At 36.9% G+C, this 23,648-nt stretch overlaps 2 protein-coding genes across 2 annotated transcripts; both read right to left on the bottom strand.

Moving 5' to 3' along the window:
* Positions 1-7: 7 nt before the first annotated feature.
* LOC111792223 (protein RST1) lies at positions 8-16,903 on the bottom strand. The gene is made up of 25 exons (XM_023673571.1): positions 16,463-16,903; positions 15,229-15,513; positions 14,973-15,056; positions 14,499-14,778; positions 14,090-14,346; positions 13,770-13,956; positions 13,458-13,645; positions 12,200-12,300; positions 10,370-10,445; positions 10,113-10,244; positions 9,944-10,025; positions 9,788-9,860; positions 8,440-8,608; positions 7,213-7,343; positions 7,026-7,117; positions 5,506-5,588; positions 5,216-5,431; positions 5,030-5,107; positions 4,311-4,493; positions 3,246-4,142; positions 2,881-3,177; positions 1,482-2,141; positions 1,108-1,258; positions 791-909; positions 8-466 (listed from the first exon to the last, which is right to left on the bottom strand). Exons 1-25 carry the CDS (start codon positions 16,853-16,855, stop codon positions 110-112), a joined length of 5,571 nt encoding a protein of 1,856 aa, XP_023529339.1. The 5' UTR covers positions 16,856-16,903; the 3' UTR covers positions 8-109.
* Positions 16,904-19,964: 3,061 nt separating this feature from the next.
* LOC111792314 (oleosin 18.2 kDa-like) lies at positions 19,965-20,669 on the bottom strand. The gene has a single exon (XM_023673691.1). It carries the CDS (start codon positions 20,662-20,664, stop codon positions 20,164-20,166), a length of 501 nt encoding a protein of 166 aa, XP_023529459.1. The 5' UTR covers positions 20,665-20,669; the 3' UTR covers positions 19,965-20,163.
* Between the last annotated feature and the right edge of the window lie 2,979 nt (positions 20,670-23,648).

Below are 23,648 nucleotides of genomic sequence, written 5' to 3'. Positions count from 1 at the left end.
TCAAAAATAAATTTAATGTACTTTTGTAACTTCAAATCTAAGATCTTCCATCCAAAATTTGAGCTGTTCGGCAATATGTTCAACAAAATTTGGTGATCAAATTTCAAAATCAGCCTCTTTGCTGAGTGATGATATTCATGTTTGCAAGCCTAAGCTGCTCCTCCAATGGCAAGAAGTCCTTCAAAGAAACGCAGGTATTATGCATCACATGTAACAGAGAAATAGCTGTATCAGTTTCGCTTTCATCAATAGGTTGGGAGCTATGTATACTGTTCGCATTTAGAATCCGTTCGGTCGAGGCGAGGAGATGGGAAGCGATGGGCTCTGCAATGTAACCCCAGCCAGATGTGGATATAAGAGAATTGAGGGTCACAGGTAGATCCTTCAGCACGGCATGAGGCTCCAAAATCAGTAGAGGCATGTATTTGGAGAAGCTACCTGATAGTAAACCAAGAAAATGCAGTGCCTGCAGAAGAAAGCACCAAAACGTTTTACAAAGTGTTCTCTAATTTTGTGAGGCAGGTAGTTTGAACCCCGACCCCGACCTTTTGATAGAAGATATATACCTTAACTAGTTGCACTATTTTCAAGTGGACAGAATGTTCTAACATATGCATTATAAATTTGATTCTTTCCATTTTCAGCGTAGAATGACAACAGTGAATTCTAAAATTGATTCTAAACTACGATGTAAGAAAAAAATAGTTCATTTTGTCTATGAATCATGTAATATAATTTCGTGTCTAAATTTTAATGTGACTGTTCCATCAAACTACTGACTAATGCCTACCGTGGAAGGATGAACTGAGACGCAGCTAATTTCCACAGTATCAACCAGCCATTGTCTCTTGACATTTCCCTCTGCAAGTTGAAGAGCTGCTACAACCTCCACCAGTACATCCCACACATCTGCAAATTGAAGGTCTACGTAAGTCGATAGCAATACGAAATCTCGGTAACAAATGCCTTGAAACAAGTAAATGAACACGAGACTGGGAGGCTAAGATAACATATGAGCTTTCTATTTTGAGCATTCTGAAACTCCATTTGATGCTTTATACTAAGCATATAAACTACGTTCCAAAAATTTGAACAAAGAAGCAGAACCTTGCAATTTCAAGTTCAGCATCAGGATTTTCAGTTTCCCTAGCTCGCTCAGTGGGAGAGAGCCATTCCTGGTTAGTTTGGCTTTGGCTTTCATCTTCTTAATAACTTCAAAAAACTTCTCATCTTTTGATACAAGATCCTCTGATGAGACCTGCACATGGCACTTGAGAAGTCAGAAATGCGAGATTAAATGCACAAATGAAGATATACGGTTTCCAATAGATTAGGAAACCCATTTTATTTGATCTTAAAAAGACATTCTGCAAAGGTTTTTCAAGCATAGACAAGTGGTCGTCACATAAATTTGAATATAAGTCCCTACAACGAGAACAGTGAAGAAGACCTTGGAAATATGAAGAGATGGAGTCATGTACCTGAAGGAAGTTCAGCAGCCACGCCTGCCGTGCCTTGCCAAGGCATCTTATTGCCTCGGACCACTCTTTTGTGGAGTGTACCTCATCTACTTCTGCGTCGGTACCGGAGCGCGATGTAGGTAACATGATAAAAAGAACCTCAATGAATTTTTCAATATGAGATATGCACTCTAAAGAACTGAGAGAAGCCTCTTCAAGACATTGGTAGAGGCCCTTCCAGCACGAGATGCATAGTAAATGCTTCTCATAATTGTACTGGAGTTGGTTGGAGTAAGAAGAAAACAAGTAGTTTTTCATGTCGTTGAAAAGTTTTTCGACCCTCGAATTAGAGAACACGTTCATGAGACCTGCAAGATGAATAAGCAAACATGACTGCAGATTCAGCGCTAGTGTTCTGAACCTGGAGATGTCAGAGAGCTCATCAAGAAAAATAAGCAGTTGGTCGAATTGGTTTGCATGCGCTAATGAGAACTTCAAGCATTCCTCCCTTAGAATGCCCTTTCTAAGAGCAGAACTTTGTGGCAGCGACTCAGCAACTTGATCCTCATACCTCATGCAGCGCCTGATGATTACTCCCCAGTCCAAGGACGGCAATCTGGGAGCTTGAGAGAGGCACCGTAGTATGGTTACTAAAGTGTCAATATATGTAGCTGGACCTGTCTGAACTTTTGAAGTATTAGATTTTTCAGATTAAACTTAACAAAATAAATTGTGCATGTAGCCAACAAGCGATATCGCTTCAGTTCAACACAGTGCTAAGAAGAATCGTGTACGTTATCGAGTTTTCATAAAAACAGTGTAGACACTATTCTTGTTACTCAACTCAGCTATTTTCAAATGATAAGCAACTTTTATTTTTATCAAAAGACATTTACATTGGAATTAGGGGCTAACTTTCCGACCATACTCAAAAAAACGAAATTTGGAAAATATCAAGGGGGTGTCTGGGGCACGGTTTCAAGTTTGTGTGAGTTCGGGTTCGGGCGAAGGAGTTGCGTACCCCGGGTTTGGCCTCTCAAACCCATGGGGTACAACCTCCAAACCTGCCCCAAATCCATGATTTATCTTTCTTCCATAAAGTTGGTAGGAACCACTATTTCTCTCTCCATATTTATCATAATTTTTGTAGGTCCCAACACCACCTCCCTTTGAGTGTGTAATTAGAGATTTTTGTAATTATCCTTTGTTTCTTATTTTGAACGGTTGGAGCCCTTTTATCTTGGCACCCTTTAGCTTGGGATGGAGTATCTTTTAATTGCCCGCTTGTGTTTTCTTTCATATAAAGTATGAGTTTTCAAAATTAAAAGAAATGTGAGATGATACAGAATATGTACATGCATGTATATATATAATTTTTAGGCTCAAACCAAAGCTAAAAAGAAAACCGGAAGAAACATACCCCTGAAAGATTAAGCTGCTTTAGCCAATTGCATAGCCGCATTACTACACCATCCACTTGGAAATTTTGAGGTATAGATCTTGAACCAGATTCATCTGTCTCATTTAAGTTCTGAAGGTTTGGAGATTTTTTTGACCAAATATTATGTCTAAGGAATGAAACTGCCCATGCAGCATATTGCTGCAATTTCTTGTCATCAGAATTCTGTGCAACAAGATACATCTCTTGCATCACTGATGTCAACAGTGGCTCACAAACACGGCTTGAAAGTAGCGGACCCATAAGATGAGAAGATTCCTGTAAACGCATTTTTATAAGAAAACCAATTTAAAAGTGAACAAAAACATAACAGTAGGATATCTAACCTTTAGGTCATGTTCAATTTGAACTGATGATGTTGTAGGATGCACATTGAATAAACTTCCAACACCCACTCCCATGGCATTTACTACTCCAAGCATTCCCCCAAAATGAATCAAAGGACTGTACGGATTAGAATAGCATCTTCTAAATAACTCCAGCAAGTCTTGGACACATCCAACTTCAATAGAACAAACCCCCTCATTTAAAATGCCGGCAAGGAGGTTTCCTGCTCCTATGCATGATGCCATCAACAAATTCTGATGGGATGTAGTAGATTTTTTAACAGATAACAGTTCAGAAATAGTCTCCTTATAGACATTTATTAGATGGCCCAGTTCATCGCCATTCATCAACTCGAATCGATGACAAAAAGTCATGACGGCTGGTAGTGCAAGACAGGATCCAACAGAGAGAATTCTAACAGAATTGTCATCGAATGAATCAGAGTACTGAAGTACCGAATTTCCGTGAGGCATCCACGAGGAAATCAATCTTTTAGTCTCCAGGACAGCATTATATGTCCCAGCTTTGTACATTGCAACGATGGTGTTACCCAGACCTAGAATTAGTCCAGCAACACCCCAGACATCTTCTTCAAAATCACCATTCTCATGCAGCAGGTGGGCATCGACACTGATATCGAAAGAGTGCACTGGGAACAATGTAAAGAGATCTTCCAACATGTCTTTCGCATATCCAGTGAGCTGACATATCATCAAAGACAAAGCCCTAACTATTGTTCCTAGCAACTCTACATCCTCAATCCTGGTTGTCTGCTTGTCTTTAACCAAGCTAGATTTGTCAACAATTTCAACCCCGGAAAGAAGATTATGGCTAGAATAGCCTAATCCAACTCCACAAGCTCCTTTAACGAGGGTGCTTTTGCTAACGCTTAAAACCTGAAAGGGAGATTTCATGAAATTCAGAGGCAAAACAGATAGAAAAATTAACAGTAATCATAATGAAATATGAGCTTTGCAACTCCTTTATTTGCATAATGCCATTCATAAAAAGAATAGCCATTTACTTCGAACAAGAACTTTGTGATGGAACGAGGATCTGCATACCTCTAGAAGTCCAGAGATGTTCTGAAATTTCAATTTATGATCAGTGACATGTAGACATCTGGAGATTATTCCAAGGGATATTGCAGATGGCCATTGACGATGCTCATGCTCATGCTGGAACAACCAATTTAACAGAAACTTGGCAGCAGTTGACTTCACAGCATGGGCAGCCTGAGGCAAAACCTGATAACAAAAAGGAAAAAAGCCGCAATGATATTTGTAATGTCTCACGCTATCAAAAAGCCACAGTTTGTTTCTTATAATGCATACATGCGCACACATATATATGTAACATTTGTAATATCTCAATGACACTAATAAGGCTGCAGTGATAAGTTCACAATCTAGAAGTACACAGGCTTAACAAGAAAAGAATTTTACTCATGAAGGCCTCGGCATGGAGTAAACCTCTTGACCTTAACATCCCAGTGATAATAGCATATCCAAACGAATCTATTCTCCAAATTAACATTTATCATACTTTGTATTGCATACCAGAGACCGATAACATAAATATTCAAGGAACTTCAGAAAATAGACGCTGACATTTCAATAGTAAAATTCGAGAATCAAATTGGGAAAGAAAGGGGGGTTTTTAAAAATAAGAAACAAATAATTTATTGACAGAAAGAATAGCATACAAAAGGAGAGACGAGGAGATGAGATATCCCTAGAAGGCCAAAGTGGTGAAGAAAGAGGTGGCTGAAGCAAAAGATTACCATACAAAGTGCACCAATAGCTAGCGCCATATTTTCAGCAGATCTTGGCAAAGCTTCTTCAGCAGCATGTATTATACTCTGAAGGACAGGAATAACAACATTACTACCAAAATTTCAACATTTTCCAAACTATTATAATAAGTGACATGAAAGGAAATAGGAAGGCCAAGACAAAGACACGGGGACCTTCAAAATTGCATTAGCAGCTTTACATGTTCTCTCTGAGATAACTGCAGTATCTCTAACATCAAAGGAAAAAACTTCAGACTTTAACCAGCGTTCCATAAATGCTTTCCATGATTCCAGGGCTAAGAGAGCCATGACAATGTTTCTTGAAAGTTGAAGAGATTCAGCAATTTCACACATCGCATCCACATAACTGGCATGTTCATCTTTTGTTCTCTGAATAAAGAATTGGCTAGTTAGGGAAAGAAAGAACCTTTCAAAATGATGGTTACCAATTACAACATCCTTACTCTTTCAGGATCATTCCCTTTTCTAGAAGAAAAAGACAGACACAGAAGTGCAGCAGCAGGCAGTTCCCTAACAGTACTGTTCCCTGAGAACAAATTTAAGGAATTTAGCAATTCTACAAATAAGCACAGGAAGCAACAACTCACCATATGAAATGACTAAACTAAATGAACAAAGTTTCATATTCAATTGAATACAACCCCCACCATCCTGAGGAAAAATAGGAAAATCATAGGATGCAACCTTAATAATCGTATTTACTCCTGCTAATTTTCTAGTGCAATTGTTGTATTGCACGTCATATTTCCATTTCCTTTTATCAACTCTCTCGAATATGATTGAATAACTATTTCTTTACAAGCTTACGAACTTTTTAAAGATATAAATTTAACTAAGTTTCCATGAATTTGAGTGGTTGTTAGCAACAAAGTGGGTTTAAGATCTACCCAAGCAAAAGTTAGATTTGTCCTCTTCAACATTATCTTAACCTCCATATTTACTATTCCCTATTTCAATTATTGCCAATGTCTTCCTTTGAGGGCATTTATTAGATAAGTTCTCTTGTTGTCCACAACTAAAACATTCTCCCGATGTTGGTCTGCTATACACAGTATTCCTTCTTTGCTGTATTTCCATTACTTTCTTGGTGCCAACTTTATTGTTGAGATCTTCGTTCGTTTATTTGTAATGGATGAAGTACTTCCTCATTGGAGGTGTCTTTGTGAATCTACTATGTTCTTGTAAAACTATTCCTCCTAATACAGATATCTTTCTAATCGGGTCCTCCTGTTTTTCTTCACGTTGTTGTTCCACTCTATAGGATAAAGAAATACCACCAGGGAGATAATACACTGGTTGCAATCTTACATCGCCCCTCAATCCATCCACATATCTTGCTATTTGTTGGTTCTCAGATTTCACAAGATTATTTTGTGCACTTAGCCGGTCAAACTCCTTCGTATATTCAGCACAGATTGTCGGTTAAACTCCTGCATATTTGTCTTCATTTCTTCAATAGATCTTTCCACTGATAACATCTGGCGTGTCATGGTTTGAGGAGATAATGGGGTTTTGAGAAGTCGAAGCATCAAGACTAATTAGAACTGTGTCATTGCCAGTCGTTGGTGGGTTCTTTTTTCCAGCCAAGTCCCTACCACGAGGGTGCTCTAATACTTACACCAGTTTTTAAGAGTCAGTTCTTTTTATATTAAAGGCAGGAAATGCCTTAAATAGGCTAGTCAACTAACTATAACCGGTTACTACATAAAATATTCCAACCAATAAAATACACGGAAAACTAATAATGTTGACTAATTATTGCACATCCTATATAGTAAACTGGTAGTAAAATCGTAGAATAAATTTCAAAATTGGATAAATTCAAAATATGTAGCGAATGCCATAAGAACAATTTTATAGGAGGTTTAGTTATAAAGAACTAGAAGAGGCTTTTTGAGTGAGGAAAGAGTGGTGGAGGCCATTGTTCTTGTATATAACAGCTACACCACTAATAATATAATACCTGAAGAAAAAACAAGACGAGGATAGACGTCTAGTAGCTTCTCAATCTTACTTCCAGCAACTCTCTTCTCCTTTACAAGTCGTCTCCGGTTACTGCAACAAATTGGGAATGAATAATCAATTACATGAATGTTTTTCATGGCAGCAATTGAAGCGGGCGGTAGACTATAATACATACAAATTTTAACCTGTGCTCATGAGCTATAATCTTGACCAGAAGACCTTTTATCGCACCGAGGATGTTCACATCTGTCTCCGTAAAAAGGACTGACGTGCTCCTTTCTTTAAAATCTACAATACTTCTCTCAAGAAGGGATACCTGGCAAGCATAAATGACAATACCAAAGGAAAGGATATCAAAAAGGTGAATAAATAAATTGAATGAATTTATTGCTGCCACTATCAGAAAGGATGTGCCATTGTCGATGTCATGAATGGCTAACAATGTTCAAGACAAAGGGGGCTGAAAGGAGGCTAAACACTCGCAAGAGGAGTGAGCACGAGTGAGGCAAGCGACGCCAATGGAAGTGCTCCAAGTGAAAAGAGCATGAGAGAGACAAGTGACACCCATGGCAAGTCTCCCAGGAAAGTGAACATGAGAGAGGCAAGCAACACTAGTGGAAGTGCTCCAAGAGAAGTATGTATGAGTTATATGCTCTCACGGCCTCAACTGACAAAAGTGCTACTTTACAGCAAAAGCTTCAGCTGACTTTACAGCTTACTGCTTAGTGAGTTAATATCCAACCGATAATGAATGAGGAAGTGTTGAAGGATTAGCCTTAATCTAGGAGATATTTGTATAATTCCTTATCCTTTATTATTACTATTACCCAGGGATATCCCTTATTATTACCTAATTTCTAGGAAGATTTACTATTACTTAAAGATTTATTTAGATTTACAGTTATCTAGAGATTTAGGGATTTATTTAGAATTATTGTACCAAGTATTGATTTATTTAGATTTGATTAGATTTATTGTACCTAGTATCTAGGATTTATTCAGATTTACTAGATTTACCGTTATCTAGGGATTTATTTAGATTTATTATACCTAGTATCTAGATATTTAGTTATCTTTTTGTATTAAAAAACGGCATGCACCTCGCTGAAATTATAATGAAAAAAAATCTAATTTAGACTTGCAACAGGAAGTTACAGGAAGCTATTGTGGAGATTCGTGATAAATAGAGTGGGGTGGGAAAGGGAAAAGGTAGGTAACTGTTTAGTGGCTTAGAGCTTCAGTAGTATCTCAAGAGGGGAGGTTCCAAGTATCTCAAATTCTTTGGGGAATTATACAGTAGTTCCTTTTATCTTTTACGTTGCAATATAGTTGTGTTCTATCAAGTTGTTTCTTCTATAAAAGAAGAAAAAGGTCGCTAACGATTATAAAAATGGTTTCATCCTAAATTTTACCTCATATTGTGACAAGGCGTCAAAAGCAGAAGCCTTAGCCTTCGTCCACTGCAAATCATGACAAGGACAAGTTGATATCCCAACAGTGAAAAGAATTCCTATTATGTCTTTTGAAGCTTCTGGATAGACTTCAGCATCAATTGCACCCCATCTGAGAAGATTGCAGAGGCTGCCAAAAAGCCAGGTTGTCCTCTTAAATAGATCATACAAGTAGTTGAAAGTTAAATTTAACTATTTCTAATTTAAAATTTTCAGTGTGTCAACCAAATCGCAGAATTATATTTTCCCTAAAATTTGACAATCGTTTGTTAGATCAGTTAGATTTATAAATAAGACTTATTGTGAGATGCTGAAAAAGAAAAGACATTGACACTGTTACAGAACAGTTTGATTAAATAAAAGTGGTTGGAAGTCTCATGGCTCACCATTTCGTTGCAGTATACAAGCAGAAGGGTTCACAAGTCTAATTACTATTTCGGGACAGGCTCCTTCTAACTGTCAGAGAGGCAGTACACACATAAATCCACTTTTCTAACGCTCTACCCACTCCCACATACTAATTAAACTTGCAAGCCCTTCTTGAATTTGATGATCATAGGCTGTGGATGCCAGATTCGTCTATAGTGTTTTCATTTCAAACTCTATTCTAGTAGTTCCTATGATCATTTCATTCCTACCATCTTGTACAAGAGAATTTAGAAGGATCCCTGCCCCAAGAAGGTTCAGCAGGGGTCCTATCTCTTTGTGGTCTGTTCTTAAAATCCTTTTTTGATTGATATACATGTCTTCTATCATATAAAAGAAAAACTACACTAGACAGCAAAATAAATTGTCTTCTCCTCGGGTAGCGTGCTTTGCGACAAAAGACCTTGGCTAGGATGCTTCTCATATATACATAAAACACTTTCTTTTTGGAGGTTGTGATTCAGGATTTTGATGTCAAATTACCTTATTTTTGTGTCAGATTTACTGGGTGGTTTCTGCTAAACAGAAAGGGAATTATCTTGTGAGGAAGGGTTAGTAGGACTATTCTTGGGAGCTGCGATCGGAGAAAATTGTAAAACTTAAGTGATTGAGAAAGGATTGTTTTAGAAACATGGGATAGGATTATTTTTATATAAAGGCCTCAGAACTGTGGTATCTTTTTTAAAAAAAAATTATTCCCCTTATGTTGTCCTCAACTGGAGAGGCTTTTACCATTCCATTGGTCTGGCTCCGACCCTTAGATAAATTTCACAATAAAATCAATGTCATATAAAAATAGTAGAAATTTCACATTTGTAAAACTATTCTTTCTTCATTTGCTCCTTGTAAAATCCCTGGTAATTCGTTGGGAGAAGGGACTGACCTATTTGCAAGAACTGGATTTGCAGAATAGTCCAGCGGATACTCAGCAATGACATCCCATGCCGTGTAAAAATCTGGAAGGTTTATTGTGAACTCTTTCAGTCTAGACCGAAGTATGAATAATTTACATATTATAATTTATAGACAGTAAGTTTACCAATGACATCAGCTTCACATAGATGTGCAAGGCCTTGAAATCCAAGAGCTTGATTGATAGGATCAGGGCTTTCAATGCATGCCTGTTAATTGAGAGGATATATAAAATCCAACTGTAATAGATGTGAAACAAAAAACAAAGCAAAGAAAGGTTTCCAAGAAAGCCATACTGAAACAGACAAGATAAGGTCTACTCCTCTATCTGCATCTTTTCTGCAAACATCTCGAATTGAAGCAGCCAAACTGAGACAAATCTCTCTCTCATGAACAAAGTCAGAAAATCCATTGGGAAGTAAGACTCTCTACATGAAGGTGAAGAGGCAATGGAACTTTATTACACTGTTAAGTATCAGGTAAAAGAGAAAGCCCACCAACAACCCCACCTCCCACTGCCCCAAGCGTTCACACAAATATAAACACAACTTACTTGCAGACTCCCAAATACACGATCATTCTTTTCCCAGCTTTGACATAGCAATCGCGTTGCTGTAGCATATAAGACTCTGAAAATGAAATAAAAAAATCAGAGTTTAAAAGAAGGTATATTTGATAAATAGTATGCCACTGAGAATTCTAAGAATAGATAAGTTCTATATGTATTTTTCAAAAAAAAAAACGGAAAAGAAAAGAAAACTTTCCTGCAGAATGAAAAGTTTTGTGGGAGGGGGTTTCCTCTACCCCTGGCCCCTGGGCTGATTGATTATTAAAAAAATAATTCCCAAAGCAATTAAACATAATATTACCCGATAGAGATCCATGGTATAAAAGGCAAGTAAGACAATCCGAGACAATAATAAAGAGAAAAGTGGAGAGGGGGTCCCTTTGTCTAACACTGTGTGATGGAATAATCTTACTTCATGGTCTTCCATAAATAATACTGGAATAATTAGCACTAGAGATACGATCAAAATTCCATTTTCTCCAACGAAGACTAAACTCTTTGGCTTGAAGGATTGCAACAAAGAAGCCTTAACCTACTTTATCAAAAGCTTACTCCAAACCTAGTTTAAGAATCAATCTACTCTTTTCACGTGTTTACCAATCATCTAAGTAAGCATCTAAAATTTGTCTCCCCGTCACAAAATTCATTTGATTTTCAACAATAGTACAAGGAAGAACCTTCTTTAAATGATTCAATAAGACTCTAGCTATTGTTTTGTAAACACATAGGATGAGGTTAATGGTTCTATAATCATGAACCATTCATGAATCTATTTTCTTCGGAATAAGGAAAATATAGGTTTCATAAAGAGACATGTCGATGATACCATTAGTATCAAAATCTGAAACTTTTAGTTCGATAATATTCCAAAAAAAAAAATTAAAAACCAGTTTACTTTCGAAAAAAATTGCTATCAAAGTTAAAGGCAGATCTACTCTTTTTTGGTTGATTTCATAGGATGAAGGTGGTCCACTCAAGGAGCAATGTACAAGGTTCTTTTCAATTTAGCTGTGGATCGAGGTCCTGATTGAGGAAGCGTGGGGCGTTTATTTGGGTTCTTGAAGTGAAATTCCACTATCCCCCATCTTAGCATCATATCCTTCTCCATCTGTTGCAATATGAGGATTTGGTCTCTTAAAAAGCACAAGTTCTTTTTACGTCAAATCTTTATAATACTCTCTTTCCCAAGGCTTCGTATTACCCAAGCCAATTTTTGCAAAGATAGTACGGAAGGCATTCATCAAAAAGAAATGAGAAGTGTTATTGCACTCTCTATTTAGGTGGCATTAGTACTAATGTTAAGCTGCAGCAAAAGAACCTGGTCATCTCCCTTGGTCCTCATTTGTGTTGCTTATGTCATTTTTGGAGGAGGATCAAGATCATTTGCTCCTCCCCAGTCTTACTGCTTTCGACAGTTGGATCAAATTTGTCAGCATTTTCAATATCTATCTCCTGATTGACTTCTAAAAGATTGGCTTCTTCTGCCTATGTGGTGAATTTTGAGGAACCAAGACAAATTTTGTTGAGTGATTTCCATGCCATGCATTGGGAGATTGGAGAAAACAGAAGAATATCTAATGCACCACAAGAATATCAAAATTTGGAAATTTTGATCCACGTTTCTTTTGTCTCGTAATTATTTCCCTAGTTCTACATATCAAGTCTTTTTCCGTAAGACCTTCGTATACTTCATATATCAACAATCACTATATCTTATAAAAGGCTATATATGAGGTAAAATGGCAACTGGCCACAAAAACGAACAAATAAATGTAAGTTAATGAAACAATAAATATTTTCTTTTAATGCACTTACGGACTTGAATCCTTGCGAAGCATTGGTGAAATAGCTTCAACTATGAAAGGAACCATTGCACTATGAGAAGCAAGGCATGGAAGCAATGCCAAAAGTTTAAGCTGCAATAACATAAAAGAAGTATACTTAAATATCTGGATAATGAAGACAAATGATGTGCCTGAAACAAAAGGCAAATATTCAAAGCATTAGTTGTCCATGCCAAATACAAAGGTGCGGATAGTATACTGAAGGAACTTGCTTTTTCTTTTGTTGGAGAATAATGTACACAGACTTCTATCGTATTTCTAAACAAACCTGTTTCAAAAGCGAACAATTGAAGTTCGTTTAATTGGTGGTTACAATAAATTTATATTAAATCCTATATTTTCTCACTGTATAAGACAAAGATCTAGAAAGCTAGGATTATTAGGTTCTGTCTGAAAGGTTACCCAAGCATGAAGAGGGGCAGCTCGATACCTTACCTACTGCTAGATCTACCCACATAATGAGTTTTGAATTAACTCCATTAACCAAGCTTTATCCCTATTGATTTCAAGTCCTAATATGATCAAAAATTTGAGAGAATGTTCAGTGAATCTTGTCCCTACCCACCTTGAAACCTTTCACTGAACTTTTTCATGTCCTTGGAAACAAGTATACTCAAAACATCGACCACGACAACAAAAAAAACGGGGAAGAGACACTATTGTCTTAGTCCCATTAGTAGCATTGATCTTTCTCCCTGATTTACCGTTAACTAATATGAAAAAAAAATTACAATATCTCACCCATGGTCTCCACTTCTACCCAAAACCTTTCCTCCAAAAGACCTTGTCCAAGAAACCGCTATCAAAATTATTCTTGACCAATTTTCATTAAGCTTCATGATCTTACTTGAACGGGACCTGTCCTTGAATTATAAGGAGACAATTTGCATGAAAATTCTCCCAAATGACCTCTTCCAGATCATATAATTGATCTTTTTAATTTCTTTTTCTTATATTCATCTAATTATATGATGGAAGGGTCACATATAACAGAAAATTCACAATCTTACATAATAATTAATAACCTTCAAAAATAAATGAATATTATACAGTCACAAGTTTATGCTCCCAAGGTAACTATAACAGCAAATAGTAACTAGCACCATCTCAAATGAATATTACCACATTCTTGAATGGAAAACAAATTCATTCTGAGGTGAGATAAGAAGAAGAAAAAATATCACATGCTGAAAAACTAGTCATACCCAAGTGCAAAAAAGAAAACTCACCACCATATCCTGGCGATCGACTTCTTTTCTTGAAAATATATTGCAGTAGAAAAGGAATAAAAGAAACAACTGAAATCCAATTTTTGGATCCAAGGTTCCAAGAGCAGCTAGCAACTCTACAGCGTCACTCGCCAATGAATGATGCACCACCATAATGGAAGTGATTGCACTTACTAGGAAGGGCATTTCTGCACGAGTGAACGATAAAAGAATATCAATCACTTACCCCATAAATCAAGGGATGCCGAAATATAAAAACTAGTAATTAAGTCATGGTAAGTAACTCATCAAAAATGAGTGTTTCTCTTTTACCTCTAACAAATAATTCCTCAAATTGAGTGAGGGGCAGGAGGGATTTCCGTCTATCAACAATCCATAATGAGTACTCTCTTAATTTAGATGTCCAACAAATTTTGGGCAAATCATTATCATCTTTGCTATTACTCTGGCCATAAAGAGCAAAATCCAAAAAGAACCCACTGGATTGTGAAGAAAGGCCCTGAGATAAAATGGTTTGAATCTTATCAAATTTCAATCACCATTCAAAGTAAGAATTCCATCTCTGCAGTTTTAGGCTACCATTTCAGGCTAGACAAAGAAAAATACTCAAGATGTCAGGTTACAAAATTGACCTGGAACCATAGCTTTTCTAAAAGCTTAACAATAATAGACCCGGGTGGGCTAATCAACGAAAAGTGAAACGCCCTCTCCTTCTCAACTTCATCCTTTGTTGTCACCAATAGCGTCACCAACAGCTTTTCTAATATGGAAAGCAATTCAGTTGCTGCTCCTTTAATACATTTTGAAGGAGATGACATGAGACTGATGGCAGGAAAGACGAATAAAAGTTCTTCACTTGGTAAAAGTGTTGTTACCCTGTTAGCATATTCTGAAAAGCCATAAGCATCATTATATATTCAATAACGAGTAAAATGGATAATGTTGAAAGAAATTTTCTTATTGCCGGCTGCCAAAATAAGAACGTGGAAAGCATAAATAATAGGTATGACTAGAACGCATTCAACTAAACAGAAAACATACCATGTTCAGCTTTCCACTGCAGGAGGGGGAGAAGAAGTTTCAATATTAACAATTGCTCGTGTTCTAGCTCTGATTTTATGAGAATCGTAAATAATGATGGGAAGGCTGAAGATAGCTTGGAAACATATTGCATCTTGAGGTCCTTTTGTACGGACAACAAGTATGTTGATAGTTCAATAATGCGCTCAAAGCCACAAACATGTCTGTCCAGACATGCATACAAGGAGAGAATTGTATCCAACAGTTCTAGGCTGCGTTGTTGAGCTTCCATTATGAGATGCTAAGTGGGGAGAAAAGGATAAAGTCAAGACAGAGATTAAATTTTAAATATTGCTGAACTTAAGGCATGGTCAAAGCTATCAACTAGTTTAACTAAACTTCTAAACTTCTGTGCAAGCAAAAGGATGCACAAAAAAAAAGACAGACAAAATTATATATTATCTCATTGTGATGAAGAATGAAGTGGCTGCATACCGATCCACTGGTGACCAACAGTCTTAAGACCACAGTACAAGCATCCACCAAAGATTCCACCAGATGTATGAAATTCCAGAAATCCTGCAAAATTATGAAGAAATCTGAACTTCATTGGTACAAATCGAGTGTAATTATTTGTGCATTATGCTCAATGTGGGAAAAACTTGAAATGATAAATATCAAGTTTAGTTATATAATAATCCAAACATCCTCGAGACGGTATTGGAAATTATCTGCCTCAATGCCAACTTACTTCTAGAGTCTTGCGTGGGACATATTTGAGGCTTTGAATCAACAAATCAAATATAGGCAATGCCTCCTGTGGCAATGAGCAGCAAACCGACATAATCGATGACATCAAATTTCGGACAAATAACGAAGACGATGAGTCTGAAAGCTGTGTTCTTAGTATTGAATGTTTCACAAATGGGCTTAAGAATTCGCAAACGGCTTCCATTCCCAATGACTTGTTCTGTACCATAAACAGTGGAATTTGGTGCAAGAGCTGGGCTTGAACATCAACTCGACAAGACAACACCTGCCACACACCCCACAGTGTCACTGCTTAAAATTTTATACTAGCCAACTGCCCGTTACTCAATTTTAATAGAATAAAGAACCAGAGAATCGGCCTTCAAATATAATATACTGTATCTTATAGACCAAAAAAATAAGCATTGCTTTCATCTAACCCAAAGTACCCTGATGCAACTAAGCATCAAAGGAGTCTAAATTCCAAGACTTCATAGGGGAGCGTTTTATTATGATTCAAAAATAGCAATATAAGACAGCAAACAAATAAAAGTAGCCCTATGTTTGGATCCGACAACGTCAAACCATAATCAAAAGGTACAATGGCCCGAGCAACCAGACTTAACATAAGTGTTGTCACATGAGCCATTCTAAGAAAAATAAAAAAGAAACTTGCACTACTTGGTGAAGTAGGTTTTTTTAGTGTCAATTCAAATCGTTCAAACGATCCTACTGCATCAAGACTCTTTCGACATTACACAAAAGTCAGTACTTTACGTTCAACAAACACTTAAAAGGCTACTACTAGTATAAGTATAAGTAGTAGAATGATTCCAAGTGTTTCAATTAGAACTGCTATTGATGTTTTCGATTTTCTATTCACTTGTGATGTCGCCTAGTTGACCAAATCAATGATATTTCACTCATGATCGGGCTTGATCGACCCTATCATCCCTATCATGATATTAATGGATCGGACATTTTCTCGAAAAACAAACTAGTTCTTTTTGTAATCAACTCTATACCTTCTTCAATGACATACACTCCAAAGGCTTTCTACGCCCCTCGCCAAGTGATTGAAACTCTTTATTTATAAAAATGATTTAAGACTACTAATCAAACTAAACCGGCCAACCATAACAATTTCATTACAAAACATCGTTAGAACATAACGCGATTAAAATCGATTCTAAACAAGTAACTTCAGCCAATCTCTTTAGAGAACAACCCCTTACCTTAACAAAAGGATGAGTTTCCGCCGAGCCAAACTGCCACGACCCATTGTGCTTCTGGAATCCAAATTGGACGAGAAAGCCCAGTCCCTTGACGAAAACGTCAACGAACCGCGATTCTGATCCCTCGAGAGCAGCTTGAAGCTCCATCAGAGCGCGAGAGACGTCGATGTAAGATTCCTTGACCAAGCGGCAGAGCTCTCGAACAGATTGGTCGACGACGGCGGGAGATGAGTGAAGTAGGCATTGAGAAATGGCTTCCCTGCCTGGACCGGAATCGGAGTTGAGATGCTGCGGAGCAGCTCGCAGCTTGGAGAATATTGAAGTGACGGCGAATCGTTGAAGCGACGGCTGCGGCAGCCGGAGTTTCTCCAGTAATGGAGCGTACGAGTCCATAATTCAGTTAACAGAGATCGAACTCAGCATCGTGGGATTTTGTTGAGCTGCGATCCTCAACTTCGAAGGAGTTTAAAAAATAAAATAAAAATTATAATATATATATATATATATATATATATATACTTTTGATGTCATCGATTGCGATTGAATAAAATAAAAATTATAATATATATATATATATATATATATATACTTTTGATGTCATCTTACTTGCGATTGGGATTGTGCCGTACTCACTCCAGTTTTTGTGTGGCTGTAGACTTGCAATTGTGTCGTACCCAATTCTCGGTAACAGTTGAGTTAAGCCAATTCGTGTTTGCGTCGCCTGGCGGATTTTTGTGTGGGCGTAGACTTCGTGCTTGCGTCGCCTGACGGATTTTTGTGTGGGCGTAGACTTGCAATTGTGCGTTCTTGCGTCGCCTGGCGGGTTTTTGTGTGGGTGTAGACTTGCAATTGTGTCGTACCCATTTTCCAGTAACAAGTGAGTTAAGTCAATTCGTTTTTGCGTCGTCTGACGGATTTTTGTGTGGGCGTAGACTTAATTGTGTCGTACCGACTTTCAAGTAACAAGTGAGTTAAGTTAATTCGTTCTTGCGTCTCTGGCCAGGTCTGGCCGTAGACTCAATTGTGTCATACCCACTTAGCAGTAAGAAGTGAGTTGGGTTTTTGTGTGCGCGTAGACTTGTGTCGTACCGATTCCAGTAACAAGCTAGTTAAGTCAATTCGTTCTTGCATCCCTGGCCGATTTTTGTCTGGCCGTATACTTGCAATTGTGTCATACCCACCTACCATCCGTATACTTGCAATTGTGTCATACCCATTTCCCAGTAACAAGTGAGTTAAGCTAATTCGTTATTTCGTCGCCTACGGCCAAGCGACGTATGCTCGAGCCTCTGGCCCTAATTCAAAAAGAAAGTTTTAGAAAACGGAGCAGAGAGATTTTGAAAGAGAATTTTGAAAGAAAGATTTTGAGAGATTGAAATTGGTGTTGTAATAGAAGCAAAATGGCAACAATAACTGCTTACGGCATATAACTATCGGGTAGAGAGTATATATATATATATATATATATATATATATATATATATATATATATATATATATATATATCTCGAAACTTATAAGTTAGATTAAATTAATTTTAATTTGACATTTTTGCTTATTATAATATTATACCCTCAAAGTATACATTTTTATTTTTATATTCTATTATAGTTAAATATTTAATCTCTATAAATAAAATAAATTATTAATAATTGCAAATTTTATATTATTAAAGAAATCACGTGTGATGCACGTGTACATAGCTAGACGGAAAATGACATTAATATATATATATATATGCAGACACGTGGATAGTGAATANTTTTTTTTTTTTTTTTTTTTTTTTTTTTTTTTTTAATATAGTTTAAACAAATTTGGAGTATTATTATTATTATATTTTGGTTGAAGATAAATGTTAAAATATTATGTAATTAATATTTAAATGTAATTTCCTAAATTCTAGGTTTTAAAATTTTCTAGGTTTCAGTTTTAATAGGATTGGATGTGTTAATTGGAGAGGCAATCATTAGTCATCCTATTTGATATGAACCCTTGAACCACATTGGATCTTAATAGTTTATTTCATGAGCCCTCCACCATTAATTAATAATATATATTCCTTCCCATTATATGATTAATGGGACATTTCATGATTATTCGAGTTCGTGACTTTATTTTTTATCTTCTTGATTCTATTTAAAAAAATTATGAACGGCTCTGTGTAACTTTATTTTTTATCTCTTTAATTCGGTTAGAAATCACGAATATGTGATGTCCACTATAGACTCTTGTAATGGAAAGAAATTACGAACATCCACAATAAATATAATGTTGTTTGTTATTGATATTTGTCCATTAGAAATTACGAACATTCAAGTGAAATTACAAACATTCAAGTGTGACTTGAGATTATTAGAAATCACGAACTAACGAACATTTAAGGTGTGATTTGAGATTATCAGAAATCACGAATATTTTTAAGGCACAATGATGTGATGATGTGATTAAAAATTACGAACATCTTCATGAGCTTATCAAAAATCACGAACATTTACAATTATGTGATAGTGTCCACATTGAGTACAAACTCTCGTAACTCATTCGCAATGATGTGATATTATCCACATTGAATACAAACTCTCGTAACTTTGTGTTAGGATGGTACGATATTGGACTTTGAATTTTGTGTTCTTATTTTCCCGGGTCGTTAAAAACCATAAACTACTACAATGGTACGATGTTGGACTTTGTGTTTTTATTTTCCCGTTAAAAACCATAAACTACTACAATGATACGATATTGTCCAACTTTCGAAATTTGTAGCTGAATCGAGATGTGGGTGTGATGTTGTCCAGTTTTAAGTATTAAGCTCGTCAATAAACCCATAATTAAGTGGGATTTGTAGCTAGGTCGAGACGTGAGTACGATATTGTCCACTTTAAATATTAAACTCGTCGATAAACCCATAATCAACCACTTAATTATGGACTCGGATTAAACCCATAATCAACCAATTAATTAGTGGACTCGGATTTGTACCTGGGCCGAGATCTAGTTGTGATATTGTCCAATTCAAGTACTAATATCTTCGATAAACCCATAATCGGATTAAACTCATAATCAACCACTTAATTAGTGGACTCGGATTTGTACCTGGGTCGAGATCTAGTTGTGATATTGTCCAATTCAAGTACTAATATCTTCGATAAACCCATAATCGGATTAAACCCATAATCAACCACTTAATTAGTGGACTCGGATTTGTACCTGGGTCGAGATCTAGTTGTGATATTGTCCAATTCAAGTACTAATATCTTCAATAAACCCATAATCAACCACTTAATTAGTGCACTCGGACTCGGACTCCCGAGATTTGTAGCGGGGTCGAGATGTGGTTCTTCAATTGCAATTTCGTTATTTTTTAGCTTTTCCTACACAGATTTTGGTCCTTTATTTCAGAGTTAGGGTTGTCCTACAAATTGATGTCATAGGACAACCTCACGGATGGCGATCAAGCCTCGTTCTCGAGCCGGGTCAGCTCGAGTTCAAGTACACGAACAAATTTAGACATAATTTTTCTCTCTAGAATTGATTTGGGCTAAGAAAGTGGACAAAGAAGCAAACATTACAATGAAGAAACAAAGCCAGCATTCATCTAGAAGTAGCTCAAGCCTGAACTAAATCCTAGGAATACTCGAAAACCAAACAAACACTCAAAACACATACAATTCCCATAACATAACTCGGCCCATTCGGTTCATTCATGTCCTCCTCCCTTGTTCCTGAGGGGCCGTTGTCGTCGTGGTCGTCGTCCTGCTTTGAATCTCCTGCCCCAGATCCTTGGTCTTCTGCCCCACATACCCAGCCATATCCTGCATGCGCCGCTTCGCTTGGTCAATCTGGTCCGGCATGAACCCCATCGCCCGCCGAACGTAATTGAAAGCCCACGTAAGCGAAGACAGCGCGGTGAGCCCAAACGCCCCGGAGGTCAAGAACGCCAGGACGGCTAGCCCTATGGTTAAGATGGCTGGGACCAGAACCGGGCTGAAGATCACGAACACTGGAGTGGCTACTGCCAGCCCGACCAGCGTCACCGCTAGCGTCAGCCCGGCGAGCCCGAGCAGCGAGCCGCCGAGCGGGACGAGGGTTATGATGGCGAGGATTGTGGAGGTGGATGGGCCTGTGCGGCCCTTGGCGCCGACGTCGTCGTAGCGGCGCTGGGGATGGACTTGGATTTGGTGCGGCTGTGGGCGGTCGGCCATTGCTTGGTTTGGAAGAGGGAGGGGTTGGAGGGTGGTTATAAAGGGTGGCGGGATTGGGCAAATGGCGACACGTGTGTGTGAGATGGTGAGTAGGTGCTTTGCATGGGGAACAAGTTTCATTTTAATTTCGACCCAATAAATCATTTTTTATTATTTTTATTATTTTGTAAATATATCAAAATAAAATAAGATTTAGAAAATTTGAATATTGTGGACTATAGGATAAAAGTGAATTTTAATTTCAAAAAAACTTAACGACGTCGAGCTGCCAAACCTTCTCGTTTGTAACGACCCAAATCCACCGCTAGCAGATATTGTCCTCCTTCCCGTTTGTAACGATCCAGATCCAGATATTGTCCTCCTTCCCGTTTGTAAATATTGTCCTCCTTCCCGTTTTGTAAATATTGTCCTCCTTCCCGTTTTGTAACGACCCAGATCCACCGCTAACAGATATTGTCCTCCTTCCCGTTTGTAACGACCCGCATTGTCCTCCTTCCCGTTTTGTAACGACCCAGATCCAGATATTGTCCTCCTTCTCGTTTGTAACAACCCAGATCCAGATATTGTCCTCCTTCCCGCTTGTAACAACCCAGATCCAGATATTGTCCTCCTTCCCGCTTGTAACAACCCAGATCCAGATATTGTCCTCCTTCCCGTTTGTAACAACGCAGATCCACCGCTAGCAGATATTGTCCTCTTTGGGCTCTCTTTCGGGCTTCCCCTCAACGCTTTAAAACGCGTCTGTTAGGGGAAGGTTTTCACACCCTTATAAATGGTGGTTTGTTCTCCTCCCCAACCAATGTGGGACATCACAATCCCTAGCAGACTCATTTTACAGCCTTGAAGAGAAGCCCAAAAGGGAAAGCCCAAAGAGGACAATATCTGCTAGCGGTGGGCCTGGGTCGTTACACCGTCATTCCTAATTCATAGATAAAATAGGTTTCATAACGCTCTCTCGTGCTTTACCACTCTTATTCCTGCAATTAAAGAGATTTCGTTCAGGATATTAAGCACCCAAATGAACCTTGTGATAATATTTTAGTAGCTTGTATCTTATATAAACCTTGTGAATATCACTAAAGATTGAAGATTAAATCTCAATTCTATTTTCTCATTCTTAACTCTGTATTGTTTCCTTAAGTAATAATATTTTCAGATCTATTCACACTTTTGAGTGGTAGATATTGTGTCATCGAAGATCTTCGTAAACACATTAACGAGTTTCTGACTTTAGGAGGTCGCCATTTCAAGACTGTCTGAATAAGAGAAAAACAGAGTACGTTAGGTGTATTTCTTAGTATACCAATTAGAATGGAGGGCACTCTACGTACATATTGAGGTCGGGTGGGGTCAACGTGGTTCGTGAAATTTAGGTCACAATACGTAACTATTAATGTGGATGCCAATATATGTGAGTCGGTATACATATATATATTTTAGAAAAACCTTATTAATATATATTTTTTTAATTTTAAATTTTAAATCAGTTCATATATGTCGACTAAGAAAAACCTTAATTTTCTCGATAATTTCAGAATAATTGATTAAAAATTTTAATTCACAAATTTATTTTTAAAAAATAATTAAATAAATAAAACCTTATTTGGGCCGTTATAATGGACCAGAAGCTGGCCCAAGATCTAGACCTCGGCCCACCTACGGCAACGCCACCAACTTCATGCTTAAAACACACCGTTTTAAGATTATATATATATATATATATATAGAATTTTTAAAAAATAATTAAAATTTTAACATAATTTTTTAAAAAATTATTAGATATTTAGAAATAATTATATGCTTATATTTAATTTTTAAAAATATATATAATAATCTTTCTCGGGCATATGAAAAAAAGGGTTAAATTATATTAAAAAAATAAATAAATAATATTAAAGTATCTGAATATTAAGGAGTAAATAATGTAATTAGAGAAAATTAATTGAATTTTCTTTTTCTTTTTTTTTTCGTTATAATTTAGGATATTTCTTTTTGGCGCGTGGGGGTTGGGAAAGGGCACCAATCTTATTGGCGCGTGGGGGTTGGGAAAGGGCACGTCTTGGTGTCGCAGACGTAAGACATTAGGTACAGTAGGGATAGTTATAGGGTCGGTGGTCCTTTTCTAGGACGGTTTGGCGNTTTTTTTTTTTTTTTTTTTTTTTTTTTTTTTTTTTTTTTTTAATTTTAAATTTTAATTAAGAGTTTAGGGTTTTTGGTGTTAAATCTCGTGTTTCTTACACGGTGTGGACTTTCACGTTATAACGAACTTCTTGAAATAAGTTCCGCTGGTATTATAAATAGCACGAGTTGTAAACTAGCTAGGAGGAAAGCAGAGATATCAAGGTTTGTAAGTCCCGTCAGAATTGACGTGGAGAATTTTGATGTCGGGTTCGGGTTGTGGTAAAGGCAAGTCAAAGATGTACCGAAACAGTTGGTCTTTCATGGGTCTTTGAAGGGAAAATTGAGTGATGGGGCAGTTAAGCGGTGACGGTAATCCAGTTGACGTTCTAAAAAGTTGGACATGAGTGATGAAGAACGAGTCGAATTGGATTTGAAAGCTATAAGTGCAATCATACTAAATTGAGTTGTCTCTCAACGTACCACTACCCTGTGCACCTCTTTTTACGAGAGTTCAAAATCCCGAGCTTTTTGTCGTGTAACACTTTTTTTAGACGAATTTCAAACGTTACATACATTACATCCACATATAGTTAAGAAACTCGTAATTAGGCTTATATGAGATCAAAATACTTTTTGCTCGGGACAACTAGAACAAATCATAATTTTACAGTTTCTAAAAAATATATATATATATATAGCAAGTTGGTAATATAAAATATTTAAAATTTGATTCCCCAAAAGGGAAAAAGGTAATCAAATTAATAATAATATAATATAAATAAATAAATAAATAAATAAATATATATATATATATATATATATATATATATATATATATATATATATATATATATATATATATA

This window comes from Cucurbita pepo, chromosome LG04 (genome assembly GCF_002806865.2).
Source record: "Cucurbita pepo subsp. pepo cultivar mu-cu-16 chromosome LG04, ASM280686v2, whole genome shotgun sequence".
Lineage (NCBI taxonomy): Eukaryota > Viridiplantae > Streptophyta > Magnoliopsida > Cucurbitales > Cucurbitaceae > Cucurbita > Cucurbita pepo.
The sequence above is the reverse complement of the archived record's forward strand: the minus strand, read 5'-3'. Positions and strand labels throughout refer to the sequence as shown.